This window comes from Salvelinus sp. IW2-2015, linkage group LG34 (genome assembly GCF_002910315.2).
Source record: "Salvelinus sp. IW2-2015 linkage group LG34, ASM291031v2, whole genome shotgun sequence".
Taxonomy (NCBI): domain Eukaryota; kingdom Metazoa; phylum Chordata; class Actinopteri; order Salmoniformes; family Salmonidae; genus Salvelinus; species Salvelinus sp. IW2-2015.
The window spans coordinates 2,935,713-2,959,195 of record NC_036873.1 but is presented as its reverse complement, the minus strand read 5'-3'; the positions used below and the strand labels follow the sequence as shown (position 1 = coordinate 2,959,195).

At 41.8% G+C, this 23,483-nt stretch overlaps 1 protein-coding gene, 1 long non-coding RNA gene and 1 pseudogene across 3 annotated transcripts; 2 read left to right on the top strand and 1 right to left on the bottom strand.

Annotated features, from left to right (window-relative positions):
* LOC111958315 (uncharacterized) lies at window positions 1-12,937 on the top strand. The gene is made up of 6 exons (XM_070437184.1): window positions 1-486; window positions 923-1,053; window positions 1,238-1,402; window positions 3,871-4,035; window positions 4,424-4,535; window positions 11,491-12,937. The coding sequence occupies exons 1-6, from the start codon at window positions 228-230 to the stop codon at window positions 12,528-12,530; spliced, it is 1,872 nt and encodes a 623-aa protein (XP_070293285.1). The 5' UTR covers window positions 1-227; the 3' UTR covers window positions 12,531-12,937.
* Window positions 1,409-2,721, top strand: LOC111958417 (putative zinc finger and SCAN domain-containing protein 5D; annotated as a pseudogene).
* LOC139023668 (uncharacterized) lies at window positions 12,375-22,957 on the bottom strand. 2 transcript variants are annotated; one of them, XR_011474811.1, is made up of 6 exons: window positions 21,513-22,957; window positions 20,939-21,065; window positions 20,599-20,772; window positions 15,924-16,031; window positions 14,859-14,913; window positions 12,375-12,457 (listed from the first exon to the last, which is right to left on the bottom strand). It is a non-coding gene; the product is annotated as an uncharacterized lncRNA (long non-coding RNA). The 2 variants fall into 2 exon arrangements; XR_011474810.1 differs by having other exon boundaries at window positions 15,924-16,028.
* Between the last annotated feature and the right edge of the window lie 526 nt (window positions 22,958-23,483).

Genomic DNA, 23,483 nt, shown 5'->3' with positions numbered 1-23,483 from the left:
ACTATGACGCCAATCATCCATGTAAACGGAAGTAAACGACCAAAAACTATTTTCACGTTAGCGTTTTTATATAGACGTTTATTAACACCATGGAACTACGATTATGACTAATTTAACTGCACAGCATCACATATTTATCCCACGTAGTATTTAATTCGCGTTGGATACCGGTCTTGGTTGATATATGTTATCTAGGTAATGCTAGTTAGCTGCTAACGTTAGCTACAATGGCTAACTGTATGGTTTTTCACACTCAAATAGCCTCCATTATGGAGGTGCTAGCGAATGCAGCCGTGGCAGAGATCTGTAAACTCGTAGACGACGATTATGCAGTGTTTCGATTGGAAATCACTCAAAGCCAGAAAGAAAACAGGGGATTGCGGAGGAAACTACAACTACTGGAACTGAAGGTGGCACGAGAGCGCGTCGTTGCCAGTCGTCCCAGTAGTGTCAAGATCCTCGACCGATACAGAGGAATGGCAAGAGGTACATTTTGCAGTAGGCTGAGGTGCGCGGCCCGCCGCGGTTCATAGATAGCTCAGTGCCTGTCGCCCCATTCCCCTCTGCACATGTGTGACTATAGACCACTTATGGTCTTGGTCAGTTTTTGGATAGTATGCAATAATTTCCCCTGATTACTTTGCCATCTTGCACAAAGACACAATATCATATTCTAACCAGATTCATGTTTAATGCATTTCATTTACATTTACATTTAAGTCATTTAGCAGACGCTCTTATCCAGAGCGATGATTTACTAATTTAATACAATGAGGCATGATATATAATTAATATATGAAGTTATGCGAAGTGTTACTTTACATCCTTGCCAATTCTAGACGTGTCAATAGTGTACAATATATAGTTGAGCGTTGACGGTCCCTAACCTAAACACCTCTTTCCCCCCCATTAACTCTCGCAGGTGAAGGACATCTCACTGGAGGCCACAAGAGCTTTGTGAAGCCAGCAGGACCCAATACATGGGGAGATGACCAACCAATCACTGTTGATGAGGAGAGTGGAATCACAACCCAGCACGTTATCGTGATAGAGGTTAGTATAATAGTATTTAGATCAAATGTACATCCAATGTAGCCTCTTTATTTCAGAATGGCTCCCCTCAGCTATTCATGAACATCTTTATTTATAAGCCATGGGAGCTTGTGAGACTTCCTGACAACATTGTTATCCAATTAAACTCAGGTACCAGTAATAACCTCTTCCCTTCTTGTGTCAGTCTACAGATGCAGAGGCTGCAGGTCCTGGGGTTAAGCAGGAGAGGTCTGAAGGAGAGAATGACCTACGGCACAGCAGAGACATCCAGACTGGAGAGGCGGCTGTAGCCACGGAGGACACCACCACTGCCCCAGCGCAGCCCAGGACCCGGTGCAGTATCACGGAGGTCAGTGGAACGCTGAACGCCATCCTCAAGTCACAGACAGACACCAAGACATTAACTGTAACACACAGACTCTTACACACAGGATCTGACCACAGATCAGACCCAGAGAGGCTGGGCCTGGGGAGACTGGGCTATCCTCCTGCTCCCGGCTCAGAGTACTTACCAGTATTTCACCAGAGCCAGAGGACGGTTAATTCTTGTGTGGATGGTGATGGTGACACGTTAGACACTGGAGGTGATGATCCATCTTGTTCTTACACTACAGAGATGGACCCTGGCAACATGCCCTTGGGTTTAGACACACAGACTGATCTGTCTAGAGGGGACTGGAACCGGTACAGTAGTAGTGTATACTCTGAAGGGTGCCTAGATGAGAAAGGGGAGGTTATAATGATAGATGAGATGACTGTGAAAGTGGAGGGTGACGCTCCTCCCACATGGAATGCAGATAGTCACCTAGGAGACAGACAGTCACAGGGCACAGATTTCTTAGATTACAGGGGAAGCTTAGAGACAAATCCAAATGTCACTACCCTCTCCCCTTTATACACGCTCAGGGATCGCGACCCAGTATCCACGTCGATGGGGACTTCCGATTCACATGGCCGCGTCCTTTTCGATCAGGTATTGAACTCAAACGACATGGCTAGAGCCCAGGCTCAGAGAGGGGGAGCCACATCAGGCAGTAGTAAAGAGAAACAGTTCCTCTGCATGTTCTGTAACAAAGGCTTCAGCTGCCCCAAAAATGTGGAGATTCACCAGAGGGTTCACACAGGGGTGAAACCCTTTAGCTGTACCCAGTGTCATATGTGCTTTGGACCAGGCTGGCGACCTGAAAAAGCACCAGAGGGTCCACACAGGGGAGAAACCCTACAGCTGTACACAGTGTGAGAAGAGGTTCTCCCGCCAGGACCACCTGAAGATGCACCTGAAGGTCCACACAGGAGAGAGGCCGTTCGCCTGTACGCACTGCGGAAAAAGGTTCTCTGAGAGGCTCTACCTCAGGACACACCAGCAGAAAAACCATTACACTCTATAACATAGAAAGTAACCATTCCACTCGACAGCTTAGATCTAACCCTGAGACAAAGATTCATTTTTATTGTCAGTAGAGAAGATCCACAGATGCATTTGGAGTAACGAGAGTAACAAATTTCAGTGTTGAATATTCGTGGGTAGAAATTGTATCCAGACATTGTGTGATTTATAAGGCATATATAAGCCTAAAAAGTCTGTTACATATTGTGTTTGTACTGTGTAGGATATATTATGTTTTCATATGGTTTATTTAACACTTGTTTATGTTTAATAAACATAAAATGGGACTTTTCATTCCAAGACTGTAATTAAGAAGGTTTCAATCCAACCTTTTTATGTGAGAAAAGTACATGTCGGATAAAAAATGTAATGACAGGCCTGATGGAAACAGAAATATTTTCGGTAAACTTTCCAAATGTCGACAAAGCAGTACGTAGACAAGTAGACAAGATGGGATCTTTTTGTGACTGATTAAAGTCAATTATGCGAGAATTTCGGCAGAAACACTTATGTTGTGTGGTCCTCCCGCTACGACTTGTCAGAAACAGTTTATTAGGCAAAATATGAAATAGATAATGAATGGATTTCACAGGGTGGTGAAAGTGCACGGTGATGAGCTATATGGTGCTTTCCGATAAATATTGAGGGTCTTATTCTGGTGACATGATGATCGATGTTTGGTTGCCATTTGACAAATACAAATAATATCGCTCTTTTGTGCGTAATAATAATCTCATCATGTAGGCTATACGTGCGATCTGGCCAACAGTGTGCAGATAGCACTGCCAATACCAGAGTGGGAACACTCCCTACATTCTTTTTTGAGAAAAACATCAATAGAGTTAAAAATGTGATGGAAACCCATTTAACTTGTATTTTTTATTCGGTACATGGAATTTAACTTTAAAAGGTATTTTTATGTGCGCTACATCATCACACACAGCCTTTCATCCGCAACAAGTCAATTTGATGGAAACGCATCTCTGGTGGGAAAATGCGCATTTTGTTTTTAGAATATTCGCATAAAAATGTGTCGCCAATTGGATAGAAACATGGCTACGGAGACACTCTTTAATATCTGATCTCACCCTATTCTGCATACATCCGACGAGGCTTTATAACCAATTTACACTTACTAAATATACCTACACATACCCACACACTAACAAACACCTACTGTACACGTCAACATATTTTAGTCAGGTCTGATGACTGATGACTTTTGACTCATAGCTGACTTGTTTTTACCCACATCATATTAATGTCCACCATGATGGGCTTAAGAACAATGAAGTCATTCTCTAACTACAGTATAGGACTCAAACGTAGTGATGATGGGTAAACACGATGTTGAAAGTGTGTTTATTATCTGTGTGTACGTACCTGAGGGAGTGTATGTCTGTGTAATCTGTATCACCTCTCTCTTCCAGGAGGAGGAGGGTCCAGAGGTGCTGCTGGGGAAGGAGGAGGGTTGTGAGAAGGGTCTGGGGAACCCTGAGAGGACCATGGTCATGGAGGACAACCAGACTACACCACCTCCTGAACCCACAGAGGAAACAGCTGAGCAACACAGGACCACACACAGTCTCACTGAGGTGACCCCACTGTGAACTACTCTCTGAATGGTATTAGGTCAGGGCCTGTATCCACAAAGCCCCTCAGAATAGGAGTGCTGATCTAAGATCAGTTTTGCCTTTTTTAGATCATAATGAATAAGACTATATAGACAGGCCTGATACTAGATCAGCTATATAGACAGGCCTGATACTAGATCAGCAATCTTACTATTTTACGCTTTGTGGATACGGGCCCAGGTCTTGACCATGCATTTGAATTATAAAACTATTAAAGAGTGACAAGTGATCAAATTAACTAACATGTTTGCATAGCAATCCCTCATTGCCCAATCAGAAGATGCTCCATAGCAGGGTGCTCATATCAGATTTATTGATCCAACATCCTCTCACTCTGTATCTCTTACAGTCAGTAGACATGGAGGATGGGAAGCCTGATCTGTTGCTGGTGAAAGAGGAGACGATAGAAGACGAACCAGAGAGCATTGATCTGTTGAGTGGAGTAAAGATGGGGGAGCAAGGTATGGGATACATACATGGTTCTTTCTATAAATAATGGGGCCAATGTGTGACATTAGGATCAACATTTCTAAATGGTTTGAAGCAAAATCAAAATGATTTTCATGCAGTTCCACATACCTATACTTAGAGGAATATATGCAAATTGTCCCTTAACGCCACCTATACAACAACATAGGCCCAAGACTATACATCCTTTAAGAAGGGTTCATACAGACATTGGCAAGTCAAATTGAAGGACTTTCAGGGATATTTTCAAGCACCCCATTACCACTTTAAGAATAATGGATTTTTAGGCCTTGTCAATGCATTGATATACAAATTATTATTACCTTGTGATGCAGCCACACATAATAAAGCCATGAATAACGGTAGCATTAATCTCACCATTTCTATCTCACCATTGCTGTTTTTATAATGAGAAAGTGACCAAAAACCAGGTTCCTTTTGTACTGGAAGGATTTGTATGGAAAGACAAGTTGAAGCCAGAATTAGATGTTGTCATCCTCTTAATAACCACACRTGGTTTTACCAAAACAGAGTAGCGCAACACCCTTCAATTGAAGCAGCGGGAAACAAACGAAAGTGGCCACTCACAAAAACGGATCAAAAAATAAATCGGATAATTATAAGGGAGCAGGAGAACTTATACATTGGTTATAATAATTACAAGGACATTAGTGCCAAGATGTAGCACCAAATTCAGGAAATGTCTGATTTTCAAGGTAGGCCAATTCCAATACATTTCTGAGCTTCAAGTTCAACTAGGCTAATCTTCAAGCCTGTTATATTGTTTAAAACTGCAGCAGTAACATGGACACTAAAATGTATTTTTCATTAACAGATCATATTGGGATGAAGCCCACTGAGCTGTGAAATTTGTTGTCATTATATCCAGAATAATTCATAGGAATAGCATTGGGTGTTCCGCAATAGTCTATCCTTCACAATTGCGCACAGTAGACTCGGGTGTCGAATCCGAGGCATGAAAACATGAACTCATTACCTTGATGGTTTCTCTGTTAAAATCTAACTTGACCTTGCTGTAAATAAAGCAGAAAACAACTTATGACCAACATCAATTTGGTAAGGATATTGGATCCAGCTTGTATCCAGGCACAACTGTCTTCACCGGCGTATTGAATGAGACATTCTTCGCAAACACCTTTTTTCCAGCACTTGTTTTGTTGCATCGCATGTGCTATTACAACAGCTGTTTCTCACTTGACTGTCATTCAGAAAACTTTCCCCTGGATCAGATGATGATGTGTGAAAATATCAGTGTAATTAAACAACTCGACACCAAAGGCACATCCAACAAGTATTATATAATTATTGCAGAACCACGTTAATGACAGTATCGACTTAGGTTTTAAGTATCAAGGTAAGGGGACTCATTCTGTTGGAAGCATTCGATTTTGCAGTAGCATACATTTTTGGGGGATTTATGTGCCCATGAAAACGGGTTTCACCCCGTAACATACACTGAGTGTACAAAACATTAGGAACACCTTCCAAATATTGAGTTGCACCCCCTTTTGCCTCAATTCGGGAGGACATGGACTCTACAAGGTGTTGAAATCGTTCCACAGGGATGCTGGCCCATGTTGACTCCAATGCTTCCCACAGTTGTGTCAAGTTGGCTGGATGTCCTTTGGGTCGTGGATCATTGTTTATACACACGGGAAACTTGCAGTTCTTGACACACTCAATCCGGTGCGCCTGGCTAGGGCTGTTACGGTGACCGTATTACCGAGTCATGACCACAGTCAAATTCCATGTGACGGTACCTAGGCTTCTCCAAAACTGCGCTCTGTCGCTGATAGTCATTAGTAGCATACCAAACTTGCTAACTGCCAGTCGCTAATGGTCTGGTACTCAGCGCTCTATGGTCACTCTATTCCAAGGGGTTTCCAACACTGTTCCTGGAGAGCTACCGTCCTGTAGGTTTTTTCTCCAACCCCAGTTAACTAACCTGGTTCAGATTATCAACCAGCTAATTATTAGAATTAGTTGTGGTAGATTAGGGTTGGAGTGAAAATCTACAGGACAGTAGCTCTCCAAGAACAGGGTTGGAGTGCCCTGCTCTAATCACTCTGACATCAATGCAATCAAAAATCAAGAGTTTTGATGGCCTCTATTAAAAAGAGGATCCCATCAGCTTTCTATAGCCTAGGCCTGCCATTATTTATTTGTCAACTTTCATAATATTAAGCACATTACTTTGCTTTACAACGGGAGTAGCCTACCTGGCTGGCATGAAAATGAACCACAGGAAAAGCGTCTTCCATTTGCTATTTAAGTGCATAAGATGACATGTATTTTTTTTCCCCTTGTTCCAACAGGTGCATGATAATGGCCCATTCTAAATCAAAACTAATTTCACACATATATATTATTTAGTATATGTAAAGACGAGAATGAATTGAGAATAGTCTGATGGGTTACAATATTATAACTTGTCAATGATATATTATCACTTGTGAATGAGGGTCAATGTGTGCAGTCTCATAGTCACACACATCATGTAGCCTAGCCCATAGCCTAGGCCATGCTTTGATAAGGTAAACTGGCCAAATAACTCCAAATGTAGCCTATACACCTAGGGACCCTGGAACACGGTTGGAGAGCACATAGCCTACAGAGCCTAGTGACGGATGTGTTTTTATAAGCCCAGTCAAAATCAAATCAAATAAATTTTTGTCACATGTGCCGAATACAACAGGTAGACAGGTAGACCTTACCGTGAACTGCTTTCTTGCAAGCCCATAACCAACAATGCCGTTTTAAGAAAATAGAGTTAACATAGGTGTTCTTTTGTCCAGGCGGGAAAGGGCAGTGTGGAGTGCGATTGCGTCATCTGTGGATCTGTTGGGGCAGTATGCGAATTGGAATGGGTCTAGTGTTTCCGTGATGATTGTGTTCATGTGAGCCATGACCAGCCTTTCAAAACACTTCATGGCTACCAACGTGAGTGCTATGGGTCGGTAGTCATTTAGGCAGGTTACCTTCGCTTTCTTGGGCACAGGGACTATGGTGGTCTACTTGAAACATGTAGGTATTACAGACTTGATCAGGGAGAGGTTGAAAATGTCAGTGAAGACAGTTGGTCCGCGCATGCTCTGAGTACACGTCCTGGTAATCCGTCTGGCCCCGTTGCCTTGTGAATGTTGACCTGTTTAAAGGTCTTGCTCACATCGGCTGCAGAGAGAGCGTGATCACACAGTCGTCTGGAACAGCTGGTGCTCTCATGCATGCTTCAGTGTTTCTAGCCTTGAAGCAAGCATAAAAGGCATTAAGCCCGTCTGGTAGGCTTACGTCACTGGGCAGCTCGAGGCTGGGTTTCCCTTTTGTAGTCCGTAATAGTTTTCAAGCTCTGCCACATCCGACGAGCGTCGGAGCCGGTGTAGTAGGATTCAATCTTAGTCCTGTAATGACGCTTTGCCTGTTTGATGGTTCGTCTGAGGGCATAGCAGGATTTCTTATAAACATCCGGATTAGTGTTCCGCTCCTTGAAAGCGGCAGCTCTACCCTTTAGCTCAGTGCGAATGTTGCCTGTAATCCATGGTTTCTGGTTGGGATATGTACTGTATGTACAGTCACTGTGGGGATGACGTCGTCAATGCACTTCTTGATGAAGCCAGTGACTGAGGTGATATACTCCTCAATGCCATTGGATGAATCCCGGAACATATTCCAGTCTGTGCTAGCAAAACAGTCCTGTAGCATCCGCGTCACCTGACCACTTCCGTATTGAGTGAGTCACTGGTACTTCCTGCTTTAGTTTTTTCTTGTAAGCAGGAATTAGGAGGATATAATTATGGTCAAGTTTGCCAAATGGAGGGCAAGAGAGAGCTTTGTATGCATCTCTGTGTGTGGAGTAAAGGTGGTCTACAGTTTTTTTCCCCCTCTGGTTGCACATGCTGGTAGAAATGAGGTAAAACCGATTTCAGTTTAACTGCATCAAAGTCCCCGGGCACTGCGAGTGCCATTTCTGGATGAGCATTTTCTTGTTTGCTTATGGCATACAGCTCGTTGAGTGCGGTCTTCATGCCAAAATCGGTTTGTGGTTGGAAAATAGACGTCTACAGAAAATATAGATAGTGTGGTCTACAGCTTATCATGAGGTACTCTACCTCAGGTGAGCAATATCTGGAGACTTCCTTAATATTAGACATCACGCACCAGCTGTTATTGACAAATAGACACACACCAAAACCCTTCGTCTTACTGGATGTAGCTGTTCTGTCCTGCCGATGCACGGAAAACCCAGCCAACTGTATATTATACCTGTCGTCATTCAGCCATGACTCTGTGAAACATAAGATATTCGTTTTTAATGTCCCGTTGATAGGATAGTCTCAAACGGAGCTCATCCAGTTTATTCTCCAGTGATTGCACGTTGGCCAATAGAATGGATGTTAGAGGCAGGTTACCTACTCGCCGATGAATTCTCACAAGGCATCCGGATCTGCGGACCCCTGTATCTGCGGACCCCTGTATCTTCGTCTTTTATTCATGCGAATGATGGGATTTGGGCCTGGTCCGGGAGGTCCATTCATCGTAATCGCATGTGAAAACAGAGTTTTGACTGGCAACTATTTAAAAGAGGATCCCAGCTTTCCTGTGCTGCTATATTTATTGCTAAAATCTTCAAATGAAGCACATTAATCAGCTTTACAACCGGTGTAGCCTAGCATACAAAGGCGGTGCGTGAGTGTCAAGTTTGGGAAAGCAAATTTTCACCATAAAAATGCAATCCATGCATCATCACATTTGCAGACTTATGTGAGAGAGCCTACTATTCGTTATGTGATGAGTAGATTGGATAGTCATAATTTAGGCTAACAATATAACTCAATCACTGTTCTCAAGAAAGAACGCTCAATGCATGGCTGAGCGGATAGAGTAGGACTAGACTATAGGCTATATCAGAAACGTTTCTTTCTTTGGGAAAAATATGGCCTTTTTTATTTTAAAAAAGTCATGCAATTCTACTACACTTTATATGACTGGTGACATTAACATCTTTTTAATACGACAAATTACAGGGTAGCCTATTCTGCCGATACTGATGAACAGATCAAAAACAAAGAATTGTCCATATAATAGGCCTAAGAGAAGGGGAGACGCAAAGGAGGAAATTATTGTCCAAAAACAAACTTAAGTAGCACTGACCCAACAATGATAAATAGTGAATATGCGCAGTGCGCACTCACCGGGGATATTGCCGATTATATCAGTTGGTGCCAATAAGATATACTGGCTATACTGTTCGTTCAATGAAATTGAGAATTTTGATAACTTAAAGACAGATTAGTCATTTCATTGTCTTCTCTTTACAGCAATAACAATTTGCTTTCTAAACGATGTTTTCCCGCGATTGTATTTTGAAATATTGAGATATGCCTGGCTTGGCCTCTACTTTTCACAGACTCAACAATATATGTAAAGACCAGATTAAATTAAGAATAGTCTGATGGGTGAGAATATTATCAAGTGCTTGTCAAATAGTGAATGAGAGATGATGAAGTGTACAGCCTGCGCAAGAAACGGAGCAGAGCTCATGCCTAATGCGACTTTTTTCAAATCGTCATTAGTCACATCATGCGCTAGAATGTATACAATATGTTAACGTATAGCCTAATTTTTGTATCACAACTGAAGTTGCATAAATGTCTCTAAATTAAGCAGATAGGAGGACCTGTTTCTTTGTTAACCACTCAACACAGAAGCCGCATGTGCGCACTCCCTCGGGAATCGTTTGGAGAAAATATCCTTTCTATTTTATTCAGCTTTGTTCAATTGTATTCTTCATACTATTAAATGATATGAAATAATGCCATGGAATTCAAAGCAAATCTTGTCTGCTAAATTAACTAGTGTAGCCCACAGTCATATGGCATAGACCTAACATATAGACAACTCAGAATATGCTATTCTGTTCTTCTGAAATAGGCTACATTTTCTACATATCATGTTTATTTAGACCCGTCTAAAATAAATAATGGATTTATTGTGGTGTAGGCTATATTAAATGGATCAGTGGAAGCCAGGAAATGCTAAAGGTGTTTATGTTAATTAACTGTCAATTACCGTGAGACCTGCAGTTATTTGCATGACAATCGCAGGCTGACACAATTTCATGACCGCCACAGCCCTACGCCTGGCACCTACTACTATACCCGGTTCAAAGGCACTTAAATCTTTTGACTTGCCCATTCACCATCTGAATTGCACACATACACAATCCATGTCCCAATTGTCTCGTGGTTTAAAAATCCTTGTTTAACTTGTTTCCTCTCTTTCATCTACACTGATTGAAGTGGATTTAGCAAGTGACATCAATAAGGGATCATAGCTCTTTCACCTGGATTCACCTGGTCAGTCTGTCATGGAAAGAGCAATGTTCCTAACCCTATACTCAGTGTAAGGAGGCACAAAATGTTATGTAGTTACACTGCATTTAAAAAAAACTGTCCGACAGCTAGATCAAGGTAGATCTTACAGGGTTCAAGTTTAAAGTATAATTGAACTGATTAATGCTTAATATATGATACAACAACTTACACAGCCATAAATGCAAGAACAGAAAAGTAATCCATTGAGACACTCACCATGAGAATGGTTAAACAGGTTTTAAATGAACTTGTGAATTATATTGAATATAGAGCTATGTTCCCCCCTTATCTTAATGTAATGACATTTAAAAAATGGTCTGATTATTATCAGTGATTTATCAACAGGTGTAACAAGTAGTTAATAGAAATACCCACATATAGCCTACAAACAGTATTAGATCTTCAATGGGAATAGTGGCTATTGGTTTTTCTTTAATGAAATCAATATAACTTATGTTTACATACAAAAACACATTGTAATTGACAAAAAAAAAATCCATATGTACAGTTCTCTCTGCCGTGTTTGTAAAGTCTATTTTCTAAACTCTTCCTGTAGGTGGTTGGCTGGAGGCTAACAGAGGAGACTGGGTGGCCATTTTGGAATCCCAGACCCAGACTGGTGCAGCCAAGGGCCCAGTGAACAACATCACAGAGCAGGCCTGGACCAGAGGTGACATAGTGGAGGTCAGGGGATGGGACAGCATCCTCAACTCTGGGCTGGGGAATAACACTGTTAACTACAACCAGAAACAGACAGTCGAACCCAAAACACCATCTGAACATAATCTCCATGACAACAGACTGGCTGAGACCAGGGCGAGGCGTAGATTTGGTCTGCGGGGACAGGAAAGTGAACATATGCGGCGGGAGAGTACAGACTTGGCTTACGATGCTCCGTCCTGCTCCTATAATTGTGATTCAGAGACATTGGTGGCGCCTCAGGTTAACCCCCTAACAGGTGCTTCCTTCAGTCTGCCTTCTATAGGATCTATCAACTGTAATATGGACCCTGCGATGACACTCCCTGGCCTTCGTTCTCCTCACACTCACCTTATGTTAAACCAGACCTCAGACAGTGCCAGTGCCTCATCACTAAATAGCTACACAAGCCCATTGACAAATGACAGTAGTGGAGACAGAATCAGTAAAGGTGGTGGCGTCAAAGAGAAGCGCTTCCCGTGTTCGTTTTCTGGGAAAGCCTTCAGTTTTCCCCAACAGGTGGAGATTCACCAGAGGGTGCACACGGGGGAGAAACAATTCAGCTGCCACCTGTGCCGGGCCAGTTTCTCTCACTCCTTCAGCCTGAAGAGGCACCTGAGAGTCCACACAGGGGTGAAACCCTTCAGCTGTACCCAGTGTCACATGCGCTTCGCCCAGGCTGGTCACCTGAAGAGGCACCAGAGGGTCCACACAGGGGAGAAACCCTACAGCTGCCCCCAGTGTGAGAAGAGGTTCTCCCGCCAGGACCAGCTGAAGATGCACCTGAAGGTCCACACGGGAGAGAGGCCATTCGCCAGTACGCACTGCGGGAAGAGGTTATCAGAGAGGAGCAACCTCAGGATGCACCAGCAGAAAAAACATTCCACTCTAACATAAAAAGTAACCATTCCCCTGGATAGCTTCTGACATTTAGATCAAGCCCAGCATTAAAGACAAATATACATTTTCATTGTTGTCAGCAGAAAAGACCCACAGATTTCAGTGTTGAATATTCCTGGATAGAATATTTCATCCAGACATTGTGTGACATATATGACTTAAGTCTAAAAAGTATGTTATATATTGAGAGTTTAGGACTATAAGGTTCTATCTGCAAAAAGATGGTTCTGAGATAATTGGCTTTACATTTCTGAACCCTCATTGGTTTGAATGGTGTCATCTATTTTTATCTTGTATTCTTTTTAACTAAACAACATGAATTGGGTTATTAAGAGTACTAAATAGGTAGAGAACATTGAACAGAACAATGCTATATCAATAACACCATTTTTAAGAAACATTCAGATCGAACCAAAGCTTGCGATTTTGTTTGTATCAGGGGCAAATCTGGTGCTTTTAGATAGAATGCAAGCTATATTAGATCAAATCCAGACAGGAACTTTTTTTAGGGCAGGTGACCCACATTACAATTTCGATAAGATTGACAGACATAGTAATAAAAAGGCAAATTTAGGGAGCCTCCAAAGAGGCTGGAATATCAAATCAAATGTTATTTGTCACATACACATGGTTAGCAGATGTTAATGCGAGTGTAGCGAAATGCTTGTGCTTCTAGTTCCGACAATGCAGTAATAACCAACGAGTAATCTAACCTAACAATTTCACAACAGCTACCTTATACACACAAGTGTAAAGGGATGAAGAATATGTACATAAAAATATATGAATTAGTGATGGTACAGAACGGCATAGGCAAGATGCAGTAGATGGTATCGAGTACAGTATATACATATGAGATGAGTAATGTAGGGTATGTAAACATTATATTAAGTGGCATTGTTTAAAGTGGCTAGTGATTACATTTTTTACATGTATAACAGCAGCCACTCAATGTTAGTGGTGGCTGTTTAACAGTTTGATGGCCTTGAGATAGAAGCTGTCTCTTAGTCACTGCTTTGATGCACCTGTACTGACCTCGCCTTCTGGATGATAGCGGGGTGAACAGGCAGTGGCTCGGGTGGTTGGAATATGTCATTGCTACAAATAATTTACAGGACACCTAGAGATTACTATTCCCAACTAAGACTTACTTTTTTTTTCTCAAAGTAAGAAAAGCTATTCAAGAATTTACCATTTTTATTCCCAAAAATGCACGATATAGTGATATCGGATCGTTGTCCAGTATCATGCCTAATTACACCAACAGAAAATACACTTAGCGACAGAATCTGTAGAATGAACAGAGTGCATCTTCTGGACCCGGAATGTATTAAATACCTAAATGAAACCATTACAAATTTAGAAATAGCAGACAAAGAAAAGCCAACCCCCAATATAATTTGGGATGCCTTTAAGGCATACATTAGGGGAATGATAATCTCATACTCGGCAAAAATGAAATCTGATTTTGTGATTTTTTTTCTCTCATTTAATTTCTATCTTAGAAAAAGCTCATAGAAGTCTTTACAAGGAACACAAGAAAGACATTTCTGAACTTAATTAGGAATACGATCTTTTACTTTTGAAGAGAGCTAACAACTACAGGTTAAACTCAAATAAAGCATACTACTTAGTTACCAAATTTATTTGCCATTATCTGGCAGCTCTCACAAAACACTACATTCATGCGGTAATTAGAAACTGTGATTAATGACAATTTTAAAATCTTCTATGAAAATGTATATAAATTAAACAACAGTTGGACGGATCCTATAGCCTTAGACTCAAGAACCCTGAAGCAATTATCAGCAGTCAAAACAATCACTAAAAACAGAGATCACCCCAAAATAAATATTGGATACTATTAAAACATTAGCATGGAGAAAAGCTCAATTTTAGGGCAAAATACACCTATTTACACAAATGACAACACTCGTCACTCAGTACATCCTAGTTCCATGTATCAAACTGTTATTTCAGTTATATTAAAACCAGGAAAATCTGGAGAGTCCCCTGCTGATTATAGACCCAAAAGTTCAATAAATTGTGACAATACAATAATAGCAAATGCTTATAAGCATTAGCATGGCAAAAGTCTTACCAGACTTGATACATCAAACAAACAGGGTTTATTGAAAATAGACAAACAAATACAAGGACATGTTTAATACAATACGCAAAAAAACTAGATAAAGATTTATCAATAATGGCTGTTGATGCCGAAAAGGCTTTCGACCGTCTTAAATGGCATATTCTATTCAAAACTTTGGAAGCTTTCAATTTTCCAGCTGAAATAATACATTTAAATAAAAAATTATACATTACCTGATGAAATTGCTTTAAAAAGGGCACAATATAGGGATGTCCTCTCTCCCCCATCCTGTTGACGGAATTAAAAAGAAACTTAAGTTACATATCACAATAATGTTTGGGATATCAGAGAAACCTTGAGGGAATCTTATTTGAGTCAGAAAAGGGTGTTCATAAGATAAGATATACAAAACCTTGCAGAGAGCATATCCACCTGAAAATCTCTTAGAAACAAATATAAACTATTGAAACCAAGACTTAAAAAGAACTGATGTTGGCACAAGATGGAGGGAATGTTGGTGCATAACTAATGAAATTACAGTTAACAAATGTACACTTAATCCAGAATAAACTAATCGATAAAATGTATTATGCAAGAGACAAAATTCACAAATGACTCTAATCCATGCTTTCTGGACATGCCATGACATCCAAAAGTTATGGGCTGAGTTAGAAATTGTGTTACCTGTGCTAACATAATTGCAAAAGGATTTTCTAATGATAATTTCAATTATGCTAACATAATTGCAAAAGGGTTTTCTAATGATCAATTAGCCTTTTTAAAATGATAAACTTGGATTAGCTAACAACGTGCCATTGGAACACAGGAGTGATGGTTGCTAATAATGGGCCTCTGTACGCTAAATCTGGAGAGTCCCCTGCTGATTATAGACCCAAATATTCCATAAAGAATCTGCCGTTTCAAGCTACAATAGTTATTCACAACATTAACAATGCATTTATGATCAATCTGATGTTATTTTAATGGAAAAAAATGAGCTTTTCTTTCAATAACAAGGACATTTCTAAGTGAACCCAAACTTTTGAACGGTAGTGTATATTATGGGGTATTGTGTGTAGATCAGTGACAAAAATCTGTAAATTTAGTCAATTTTAAATTCGGGTTGTAACACAACAACATTTGGAAAAAGTCAATGGGTGTAGTTGAATACTTTCTGAAGGCACTGTAGGTTTGATTGATTTCAAATTCATGAATGAAGAAAAAATAATAGCCAGGTGCATCACTATTCCCATTGAAGATCTATTACTGTATGTAGGCTATATGTATTTCTCTCTTGCCTTGCTCCCCCATCTTTAGTCCACTCAGCAGATCAACGCGCTCTGGTCCGTCTTCTATTGCCTCCTCTTGGACTAGCAGCAGATCAGACGTCCCATCCTCCATGTCTACTGACAGTAAGAGATACAGAGTGAGAGGATGTTGGATTAAGAAATCTGATATGAGCACCCTGCTATGGAGCATCTTCTGATTGGGCAATGAGGGATTGCTACGAGTACTATGCAAACATGTTAGTTGATTTGATTACTTGACACTCTTTAACGGTGTGATAATTAGGGCTGTGGTGGTGACTAAATTTCGTCAGCCGGTGATTATCAAGCACATAACTGTCTGTCTCACGGTAATTAACATAAACACATTTAGCATCTCCTGGCTTCCACACAAGCCACTGATGCAGACCTTTGGAACATCTACATTTTAAAAAGTCTAATAAATCCATGTAATATAGCCTACACCTTCACAATAAATCCATTATTTACTATAGACAGGTCTAAAGAAACATGATATGAAGGAAATGTAGTCTATTTCAAAGAACATAATAGCATGTCCTTATGTTAGGTCCTGAAATAGAAAGGATATTTTCTCCAAACAATTTGCACTATTCTGTGTTGAGCGGTTAACAAAGAAATAGTTCCTCTATGCTTAATTTAGCGTTATTAGTGTAACTTTAGTTGTCCTACAAACGTTGGGCTATATATTTAGATTTAAGGCTGCATGATGTGACTTTAATGATGATTTTTTAAAAGTTGCTTGAAAGGCACGAGCTCTGCTTTGTTCTTTGCACAGGCTGTACACACTATATCAGTCACTCATTCACAATTTGACAAGCACTTGATAATGCCTAGAAAAATCCTTGCCTTTTGTGGCCAGTGGCCGTTGTGCCCTTCTCCCTGAGTGCTGCGTGCTCCATCAGGTGATAGGGTCTTTCTCACAGGCTACAAGTGAAGACCGACACATCGGGGACGCAACTGGGCGTATCCTAATTCAATTCCGAGGTGCATATTGAAGATGTTGGAAGAACTGTCCACATTTACTTTTTGTCAGCCAACAAGATGAGTAGGCCTAACGAACAGCAAAAGCACTAGCCTTTGTCAATCTACTATCCTCCATAGTACAAATGTCGACCTATTTTATTCCGTGCGAGAAATAAATATTCCAAACATAGTCTGGGACAGTTGTGGGATGCGATAGATCCCAAATTAATACAACCACTAGCATCAAAAAAATGTTTTTACACAATGTAGCTGACGCAACAGATCAGAACGTTTAGCTTAAAATGTTGATACACTATTAGGTTATTTATTCACATTATAAGCGCTGCAATGCGCACATGGTATTAGGCTATAAGCACGAATGTTCCATTAGCGGAAAACACCATTATCAAAAGTGAACGCAAATGCAATTATGCATGTAGTGCTATTATTATAAAGGTGCATTTTTATGGTGAAAATTATCATCTCCAAATTTGAAACTCTGGCATTGCTTATGTATGCAAATTAGGCTCTACACCCCTTGTAAAGCAGATTAATGTGCTTAATTTTAAGAAGTTATTTGGCCACTTTAGTTGTGATACAAACCGTATTAGAACATATAGACTTATGGCCTAGGCTACATGAGGTGTGCGACTATGATTCGAAAAAGTCGCAAAAAAAGGCATTGTTTCTTATTCTGGGCATCATTCACAAGTGATAGGCTAATATTGTCACTCATCAGACTATTCTTAATTTAATCTTGTCTTTACATATACTAAATAATATATGGGTGAAATCCGTTTTGATTTAGAATGGACATTATCATGCACCTGTATCAAAACAGGGGCACCGGGGAAAAATACATGTCATCTATGCACTTAAATAGCAAATGGAGGACGCTTTTTCACGTGGTTTATTTTCATGCCAGCCATGTAGGCTATACTCCTGTTGTAAATATAAGCAATGTGCTTAATATTAGGAGAGTTGAGAAATAAATATAGCAGCCTATTGAAAGCTGATGGGATCCTCCTCTTTTTATTAGCGGCCATCACTGTGTTTACATTTACATTTACATTTAAGTCATTTAGCAGACGCTCTTATCCAGAGCGACTTACAAATTGGATAGTTCATACATATTCATCCTGGTCCCCCCGTGGGGAATGAACCCACAACCCTGGCGTTGCAAGCGCCATGCTCTACCAACTGAGCCACACGGGACCCGTTTTCTCCCGCAATTGCATAGCCTATAGAAATGTTGTGCAACATGAGCTCATGGGCTCTCATGTAGTGTTTGATTAGAGTTTTGAATACATTTGCATTGATGTCAGAGTGATTAGAGGGACAATAGAGTGCTGAGTACCAGGCAGTTAGCAAGTTTGGTAGGCTACTATTGACCAGCATCAGAGCTGGGAGAAGCCTAATTACCGTGACTAAACGGTCATGTGGAATTTGACCGTCTTCATGACCGCCGGTGTGGTGGTAATACGGTCACCGCAACAGCCCTAGTGATAATTGAAAGGAATAGTCCCACACTTAAGACAAAATGAATCAAGACCTGGGCCCGTATCCACAAAGAGTCTCAGGTTCCCACCTGTCTATATAGTCTTATTAATTATGATCTAAAAGACTAAACTGATCCTAGATCAGCACTCCTACTCTGAGAGGCTTTGTGGATACAGGCCCTGACCTAATTCCATTTTACATTTACTGTACTTTTCTCAGCATTTTGCCATTGAGGTACTGAAGCAAGCACACTTGTCGTTTTTTGTTGTTTGTAACAGCCCCGCGTCCCCACCATCACACAATTACTGTTGTTTACGCAATCCAAAAATGTTCCATTATAAATTGCAATCTGGGTCAGGTGGCCATCATTTGACAGCTTATTCTATTGTCAACATGACTAGCTAATACAGTGGTAGGCTTTCAAAAGGTACTTCAGACAAACAGACTGTAATTTTGGTGCACATAGAATGGAGTCATGAGTGTATTCAAGTGCGGCTAATGTTCTTCACAGTACGACAAACAGGCTCATTGTGTTCAGGACAACCCAGGGTTTAACGCATGTCATCCTTGTAACTGTGGTTCAAACATAGCGATCATAAACGTTGATACTGTAAATGACATGTTTTCAAAAATGGAAATGTGAAGTGCACATTTGGACTCACAGGTGTGTGGTTTGCTAATATGACATCAGTGGTTGTTATAATCCTCAACGTCTCATCTTTCAGAACGCATTGACTCAATTCCCAGCATTCCCCTCACTCAGATAACAACAAATGTGCTAAAGTAACCCAATTAGCGGGAGGGATGGGGGCATCTTGTCTTGCACGGTGCTTAAATTTATAACGGCTGTCAGTCAAAACCCATACAGTGATGGGAACCGGAGAACCTGAGCCCTGACGTCATGTATAGCATGTTACTGTATAGCCACCGCGTTCTAATTTAGGCGCGTATCAATTAAAAAAAACATCTGCCATTTTCAATCAGTATATGGGATGACTGGCTGTGAGTGGAAAGGGATACACCTATCATCATTAAACCCACCATGGTGGACATAAATATGATTGTGTGGGTAAATATGAGTCAGCTATGATAGGTCAAAAGTCATCCGACAAACCTGAGTAAACAATGTACAGCAAGTGTTAGTGTGTGGTGTATTGGTTATAGAACGCTGTCGGGTGTGTATGCAGAATAGGGTGAGATCAGTGATGTATACTAAAGAGAGTCTCAATGAAAGTCTTAGAATGAAAAGTCCCATTTTGTGTTTTTAAACAAGAACTACCATATGAAAACCACACACCTCAACTAAAAATCTGCATGAACTTGATAAACTGCATTATTTCTCATTAAAAGTGTTGTGAAAAAAATTCAGTAGTTGAATGGATGTAATGAAATAGGCATTTGTGAACATCATATAGCCTACACAGTACAAACACAATATGTAACAGACATTTTACCTTAAATATGCCATATACATCACACAATGCCTGGATCAACACTGAAATCTGTTACTCTCGTTATTCCAAATGCATCTGTAGATATTTTATGTTGACAACAATGAAAATGCACATTTGTCTTTAATGCAAGGTTTGATCTAAATGTCAGAAGACCTTTCTCCCCTGTGTGGTGCCACTTCAGGGTGCCAGCCTGGGCGAAGCGCATGTGACACTGGGTACAGCTGTAGGGTTTCTCCCCTGTGTGGACCCTCTGGTGGATTGCCACCTTCTGGGGGCAGCTGAAGCCTTTGTTACAGAACATGCAGAGGAACCGTTTCTCTTTACTATTGCCTGATGTGGCTCCCCCTCCCTGAGCCTGGGCTCTAGCCCTGTTGTTTGAGTTCAATACCTGATCGAAAAGGACGCGGCCATGTGAATTGGAAGGTGCCATCGACGTGGACACTGGGTCGCGATCACTGAGACCGTCCTCTTTCTTATCTAGGCGACCTTCAGAGTATCCACTACTACTGTACTGGTTCCAGTCCCCTAACATTGGATTAGTCTGTATCTATGCCCACAGGCACGTCACCAGGTATCATCTCTGTAGCATATGAACAGGACGATCTTTAACGCGTCACCTGAGTCAAGATGGGACAGAACCGTCCTCGGGCTCAGGTTACCGTAAAGTAAATACTCAGCCCAGTCGCTCCAGCACAATTAAAGTCTCTGTCTGTCTCTGACTTGAGGGTGGCATTCGGCGTTCCACTGACCTCCATCATGCTGCGTCGGGTCCTGGGCTGCGCTGGGGTGGTGGTGTTGTCCTCCGTGGCTGTAGGGGGCGCTCCAGCCCCTCCAGTCTGGATGTCTCTGCTGTGCCGTGGGTCCTCCTCTCCTTCAGACCTCTCCTGCTTGACCCCAGGACCTGCAGCCTCTGCATCTGCAGACTGACACAAGAAGAGAGGAGGTTATTATCAGTGCATGAGTTGAACTGGATAACAATGTCTCACAAGCTCCCCTATGGCAGATAAATGAAGATGTAAGCAAGTGAATAGCTGAGGGTAGCCTTTCTGAAATAAACTGGAAATTTTTATGTAATACTATTACACTAACCTCTATCACTATAACTTGCTGGGTTGAGGTTCCACTCCCCTCATCAACAGTGATTGGTCATCTTTCCATGTATTGTGTCCCGCTGGCTTCACAAATCTCCTGTAGCCTCCAGTGAGGTGTCCTTCACCTGAGAGAGTGATTGGGGGAAAATAGGTGGTTAAGTTAGGTACTGTCAATGCTCAACGCTATATTGTACACTATTGGCAGTTTTGACACTGACTAGAATTGGCAAGGATGTAAAGCAGGGGTGGCAAACCGGCCAATCCGCCCATGGGTGGTTTCAGTAATAAAATAAATGTACAAACTCAATATACTTTACAATTACTAAAACAAAAAAACTGTGGAGAAATGATAATGGTCCCACATTCATAGTTTCATGACTGTGTCCAGCTTGTTAATAATCAAGTCTAATGACTTCCGGCGCCGACAGACATGAACGCCTCGCATTCCTAGGAAACTATGCAGTATTTTGTTTTTTAATGTGTTATTTCTTACATTGTTACCCCAGGTAATCTTAGGTTATATTACATACAGTCGGGAGGAACTATTGGATAGAAGAGCAACGTCAACTCACCAACATTACGACCAGGAATACGACTTTCCCGAAGTGGATCCTCTGTTTGGCCTACCACCCAGGACAATGGATCGGATCCCAGCCGGCGACCCAAAACAACGGCGCCGTAGAAGGGGCAGACGGAGCGGTCTTCTGGTCAGGCTCCGTAGACGGGCACATCGCGCACCGGTCCCGAGCATACTACTCGCCAATGTCCAGTCTCTTGACAACAAGGTAGACGAAATCCGAGCAAGGGTAGCATTCCAGAGAGACATCCGAGACTGTAACGTTCTTTGTTTCACGGAAACATGGCTCACTCGAGACACGCTATCTGAGTTGGTACAGCCACCTGGTTTCTTCACGCATCGCGCCGACAGAAACAACCATCTCTCTGGTAAGAAGGGCGGGGGTGTATGCCGTATGATTAACGAGACGTGGTGTGATCATAACAACATACAGGAACTCAAGTCCTTTTGTTCACCTCACTTAGAATTCCTCACAATCAAATGCCGACCACATTATCTACCAAGAGAATTCTCTTCGATCATAATCACAGTCGTGTATATTCCCCCCCAAGCAGACACATCGACGGCCCTGAAAGAACTTCATTGGACTCTATGTAAACTGGAAACCACATATCCCGAGGCTGCATTTATTGTAGCCGGGGATTTTAACAAGGCTAATCTGAAAACACGGCTCCCCAAATTCTATCTGCATATCGATTGTACTACCAGGGCTGGCAAAACCCTAGACCACTGTTATTCTAACTTCCGCAACGCATATAAGGCCCTCCCTTTGGAAAAGCTGACCACGACTCCATTTTGTTGCTCCCTGCCTATAGACAGAAAATAAAACAGGAAGCTCCCGGGCTCAGGTCTGTTCAACGCTGGTCCGACCAATCGGATTCCACGCTTCAAGATTTCTTCGATCACGTGGACTGGGATATGTTCCGCATTGTGGCGAACAATAACATTGATGAATACGCTGATTCGGTGTGCGAGTTTATTAACAAGTGCATCGGTGATGTTGTACCCACAGCGTCTATTAAAACATTCCCCAACCAGAAACCGTGGATTGATGGCAGCATTCGCGCAAAACTGAACGAGCGAACCACTGCTTTTAATCAGGGCAAGGGACCGGAAACATGACCGAAATACAAACAGTGTAGCTATTCCCTCCGCAAGGCAATCAAACAAGCTAAGCGTCAGTATAAAGACAAAGTAGAGTCGCAAATCGCCGGCTCAGACACGAGAGGTATGTGGCAGGTTCTACAGCCAATCATGGACTACAAAAGGAAAACCAGCCTCGTCGCGAATCACAATGCCTTGCTCCCAGACAGATTAAACAACTTTTTTGCTCGCTTTGAGGACAATACAGTGCCACTGACACGGCCCGCTACCAAAACCTGCGGGCTCTCCTTCACTGTAGCCAACGTGAGTAAAACATTTAAATGTGTTAACCCTCGCAAGGCTGCAGGCTCAGACTGCATCCCCGGCCGAGTCCTCAGAGCATGCGCAGACCAGCTGGCTGGTGTGTTTACAGACATACTCAATCAATCCTTATCCCAGTCTGCTGTCCCCACATGCTTCAAGAGGGCCACCATTGTTCCTGTTCCCAAGAAAGCTAAGGTAACTGAGCTAAATGACTACCGCCCTGTAGCACTCACTTCCGTCATCATGAAGTGCTTTGAGAGACTAGTCAAGGACACTATCACCTCCAACCTACCTGACACCCTAGACCCACTCCAATTTGCTTACCGCCCCAATAGGTCCACAGACGACGCAATCGCCATCACACTGCACACTGCCATAACCCATCTGGACAAAAGGAATACCTATGTAAGAATGCTGTTCATCGATTACAGCTCAGCATTTAACACCATAGTACCCTCCAAACTCGTCATTAAGCTCGAGACCCTGGGTCTCGACCCCGCCCTGTGCAATTGGGTCCTGGACTTCCTGACGGGCCGCCCCCAGGTGGTGAGGGTAGTTA

Coding starts and splice junctions, on each gene's coding strand:
- LOC111958315 (XM_070437184.1), top strand. CDS start 228: ATGGCTAACTGTATGGTTTTTCACACTCAAATAGCCTCCATTATGGAG. Junction 487..922: donor ATACAGAGGAATGGCAAGAG/GTACATTTTGCA, acceptor TAACTCTCGCAG/GTGAAGGACATCTCACTGGA. Junction 4,536..11,490: donor AGTAAAGATGGGGGAGCAAG/GTATGGGATACA, acceptor CTCTTCCTGTAG/GTGGTTGGCTGGAGGCTAAC.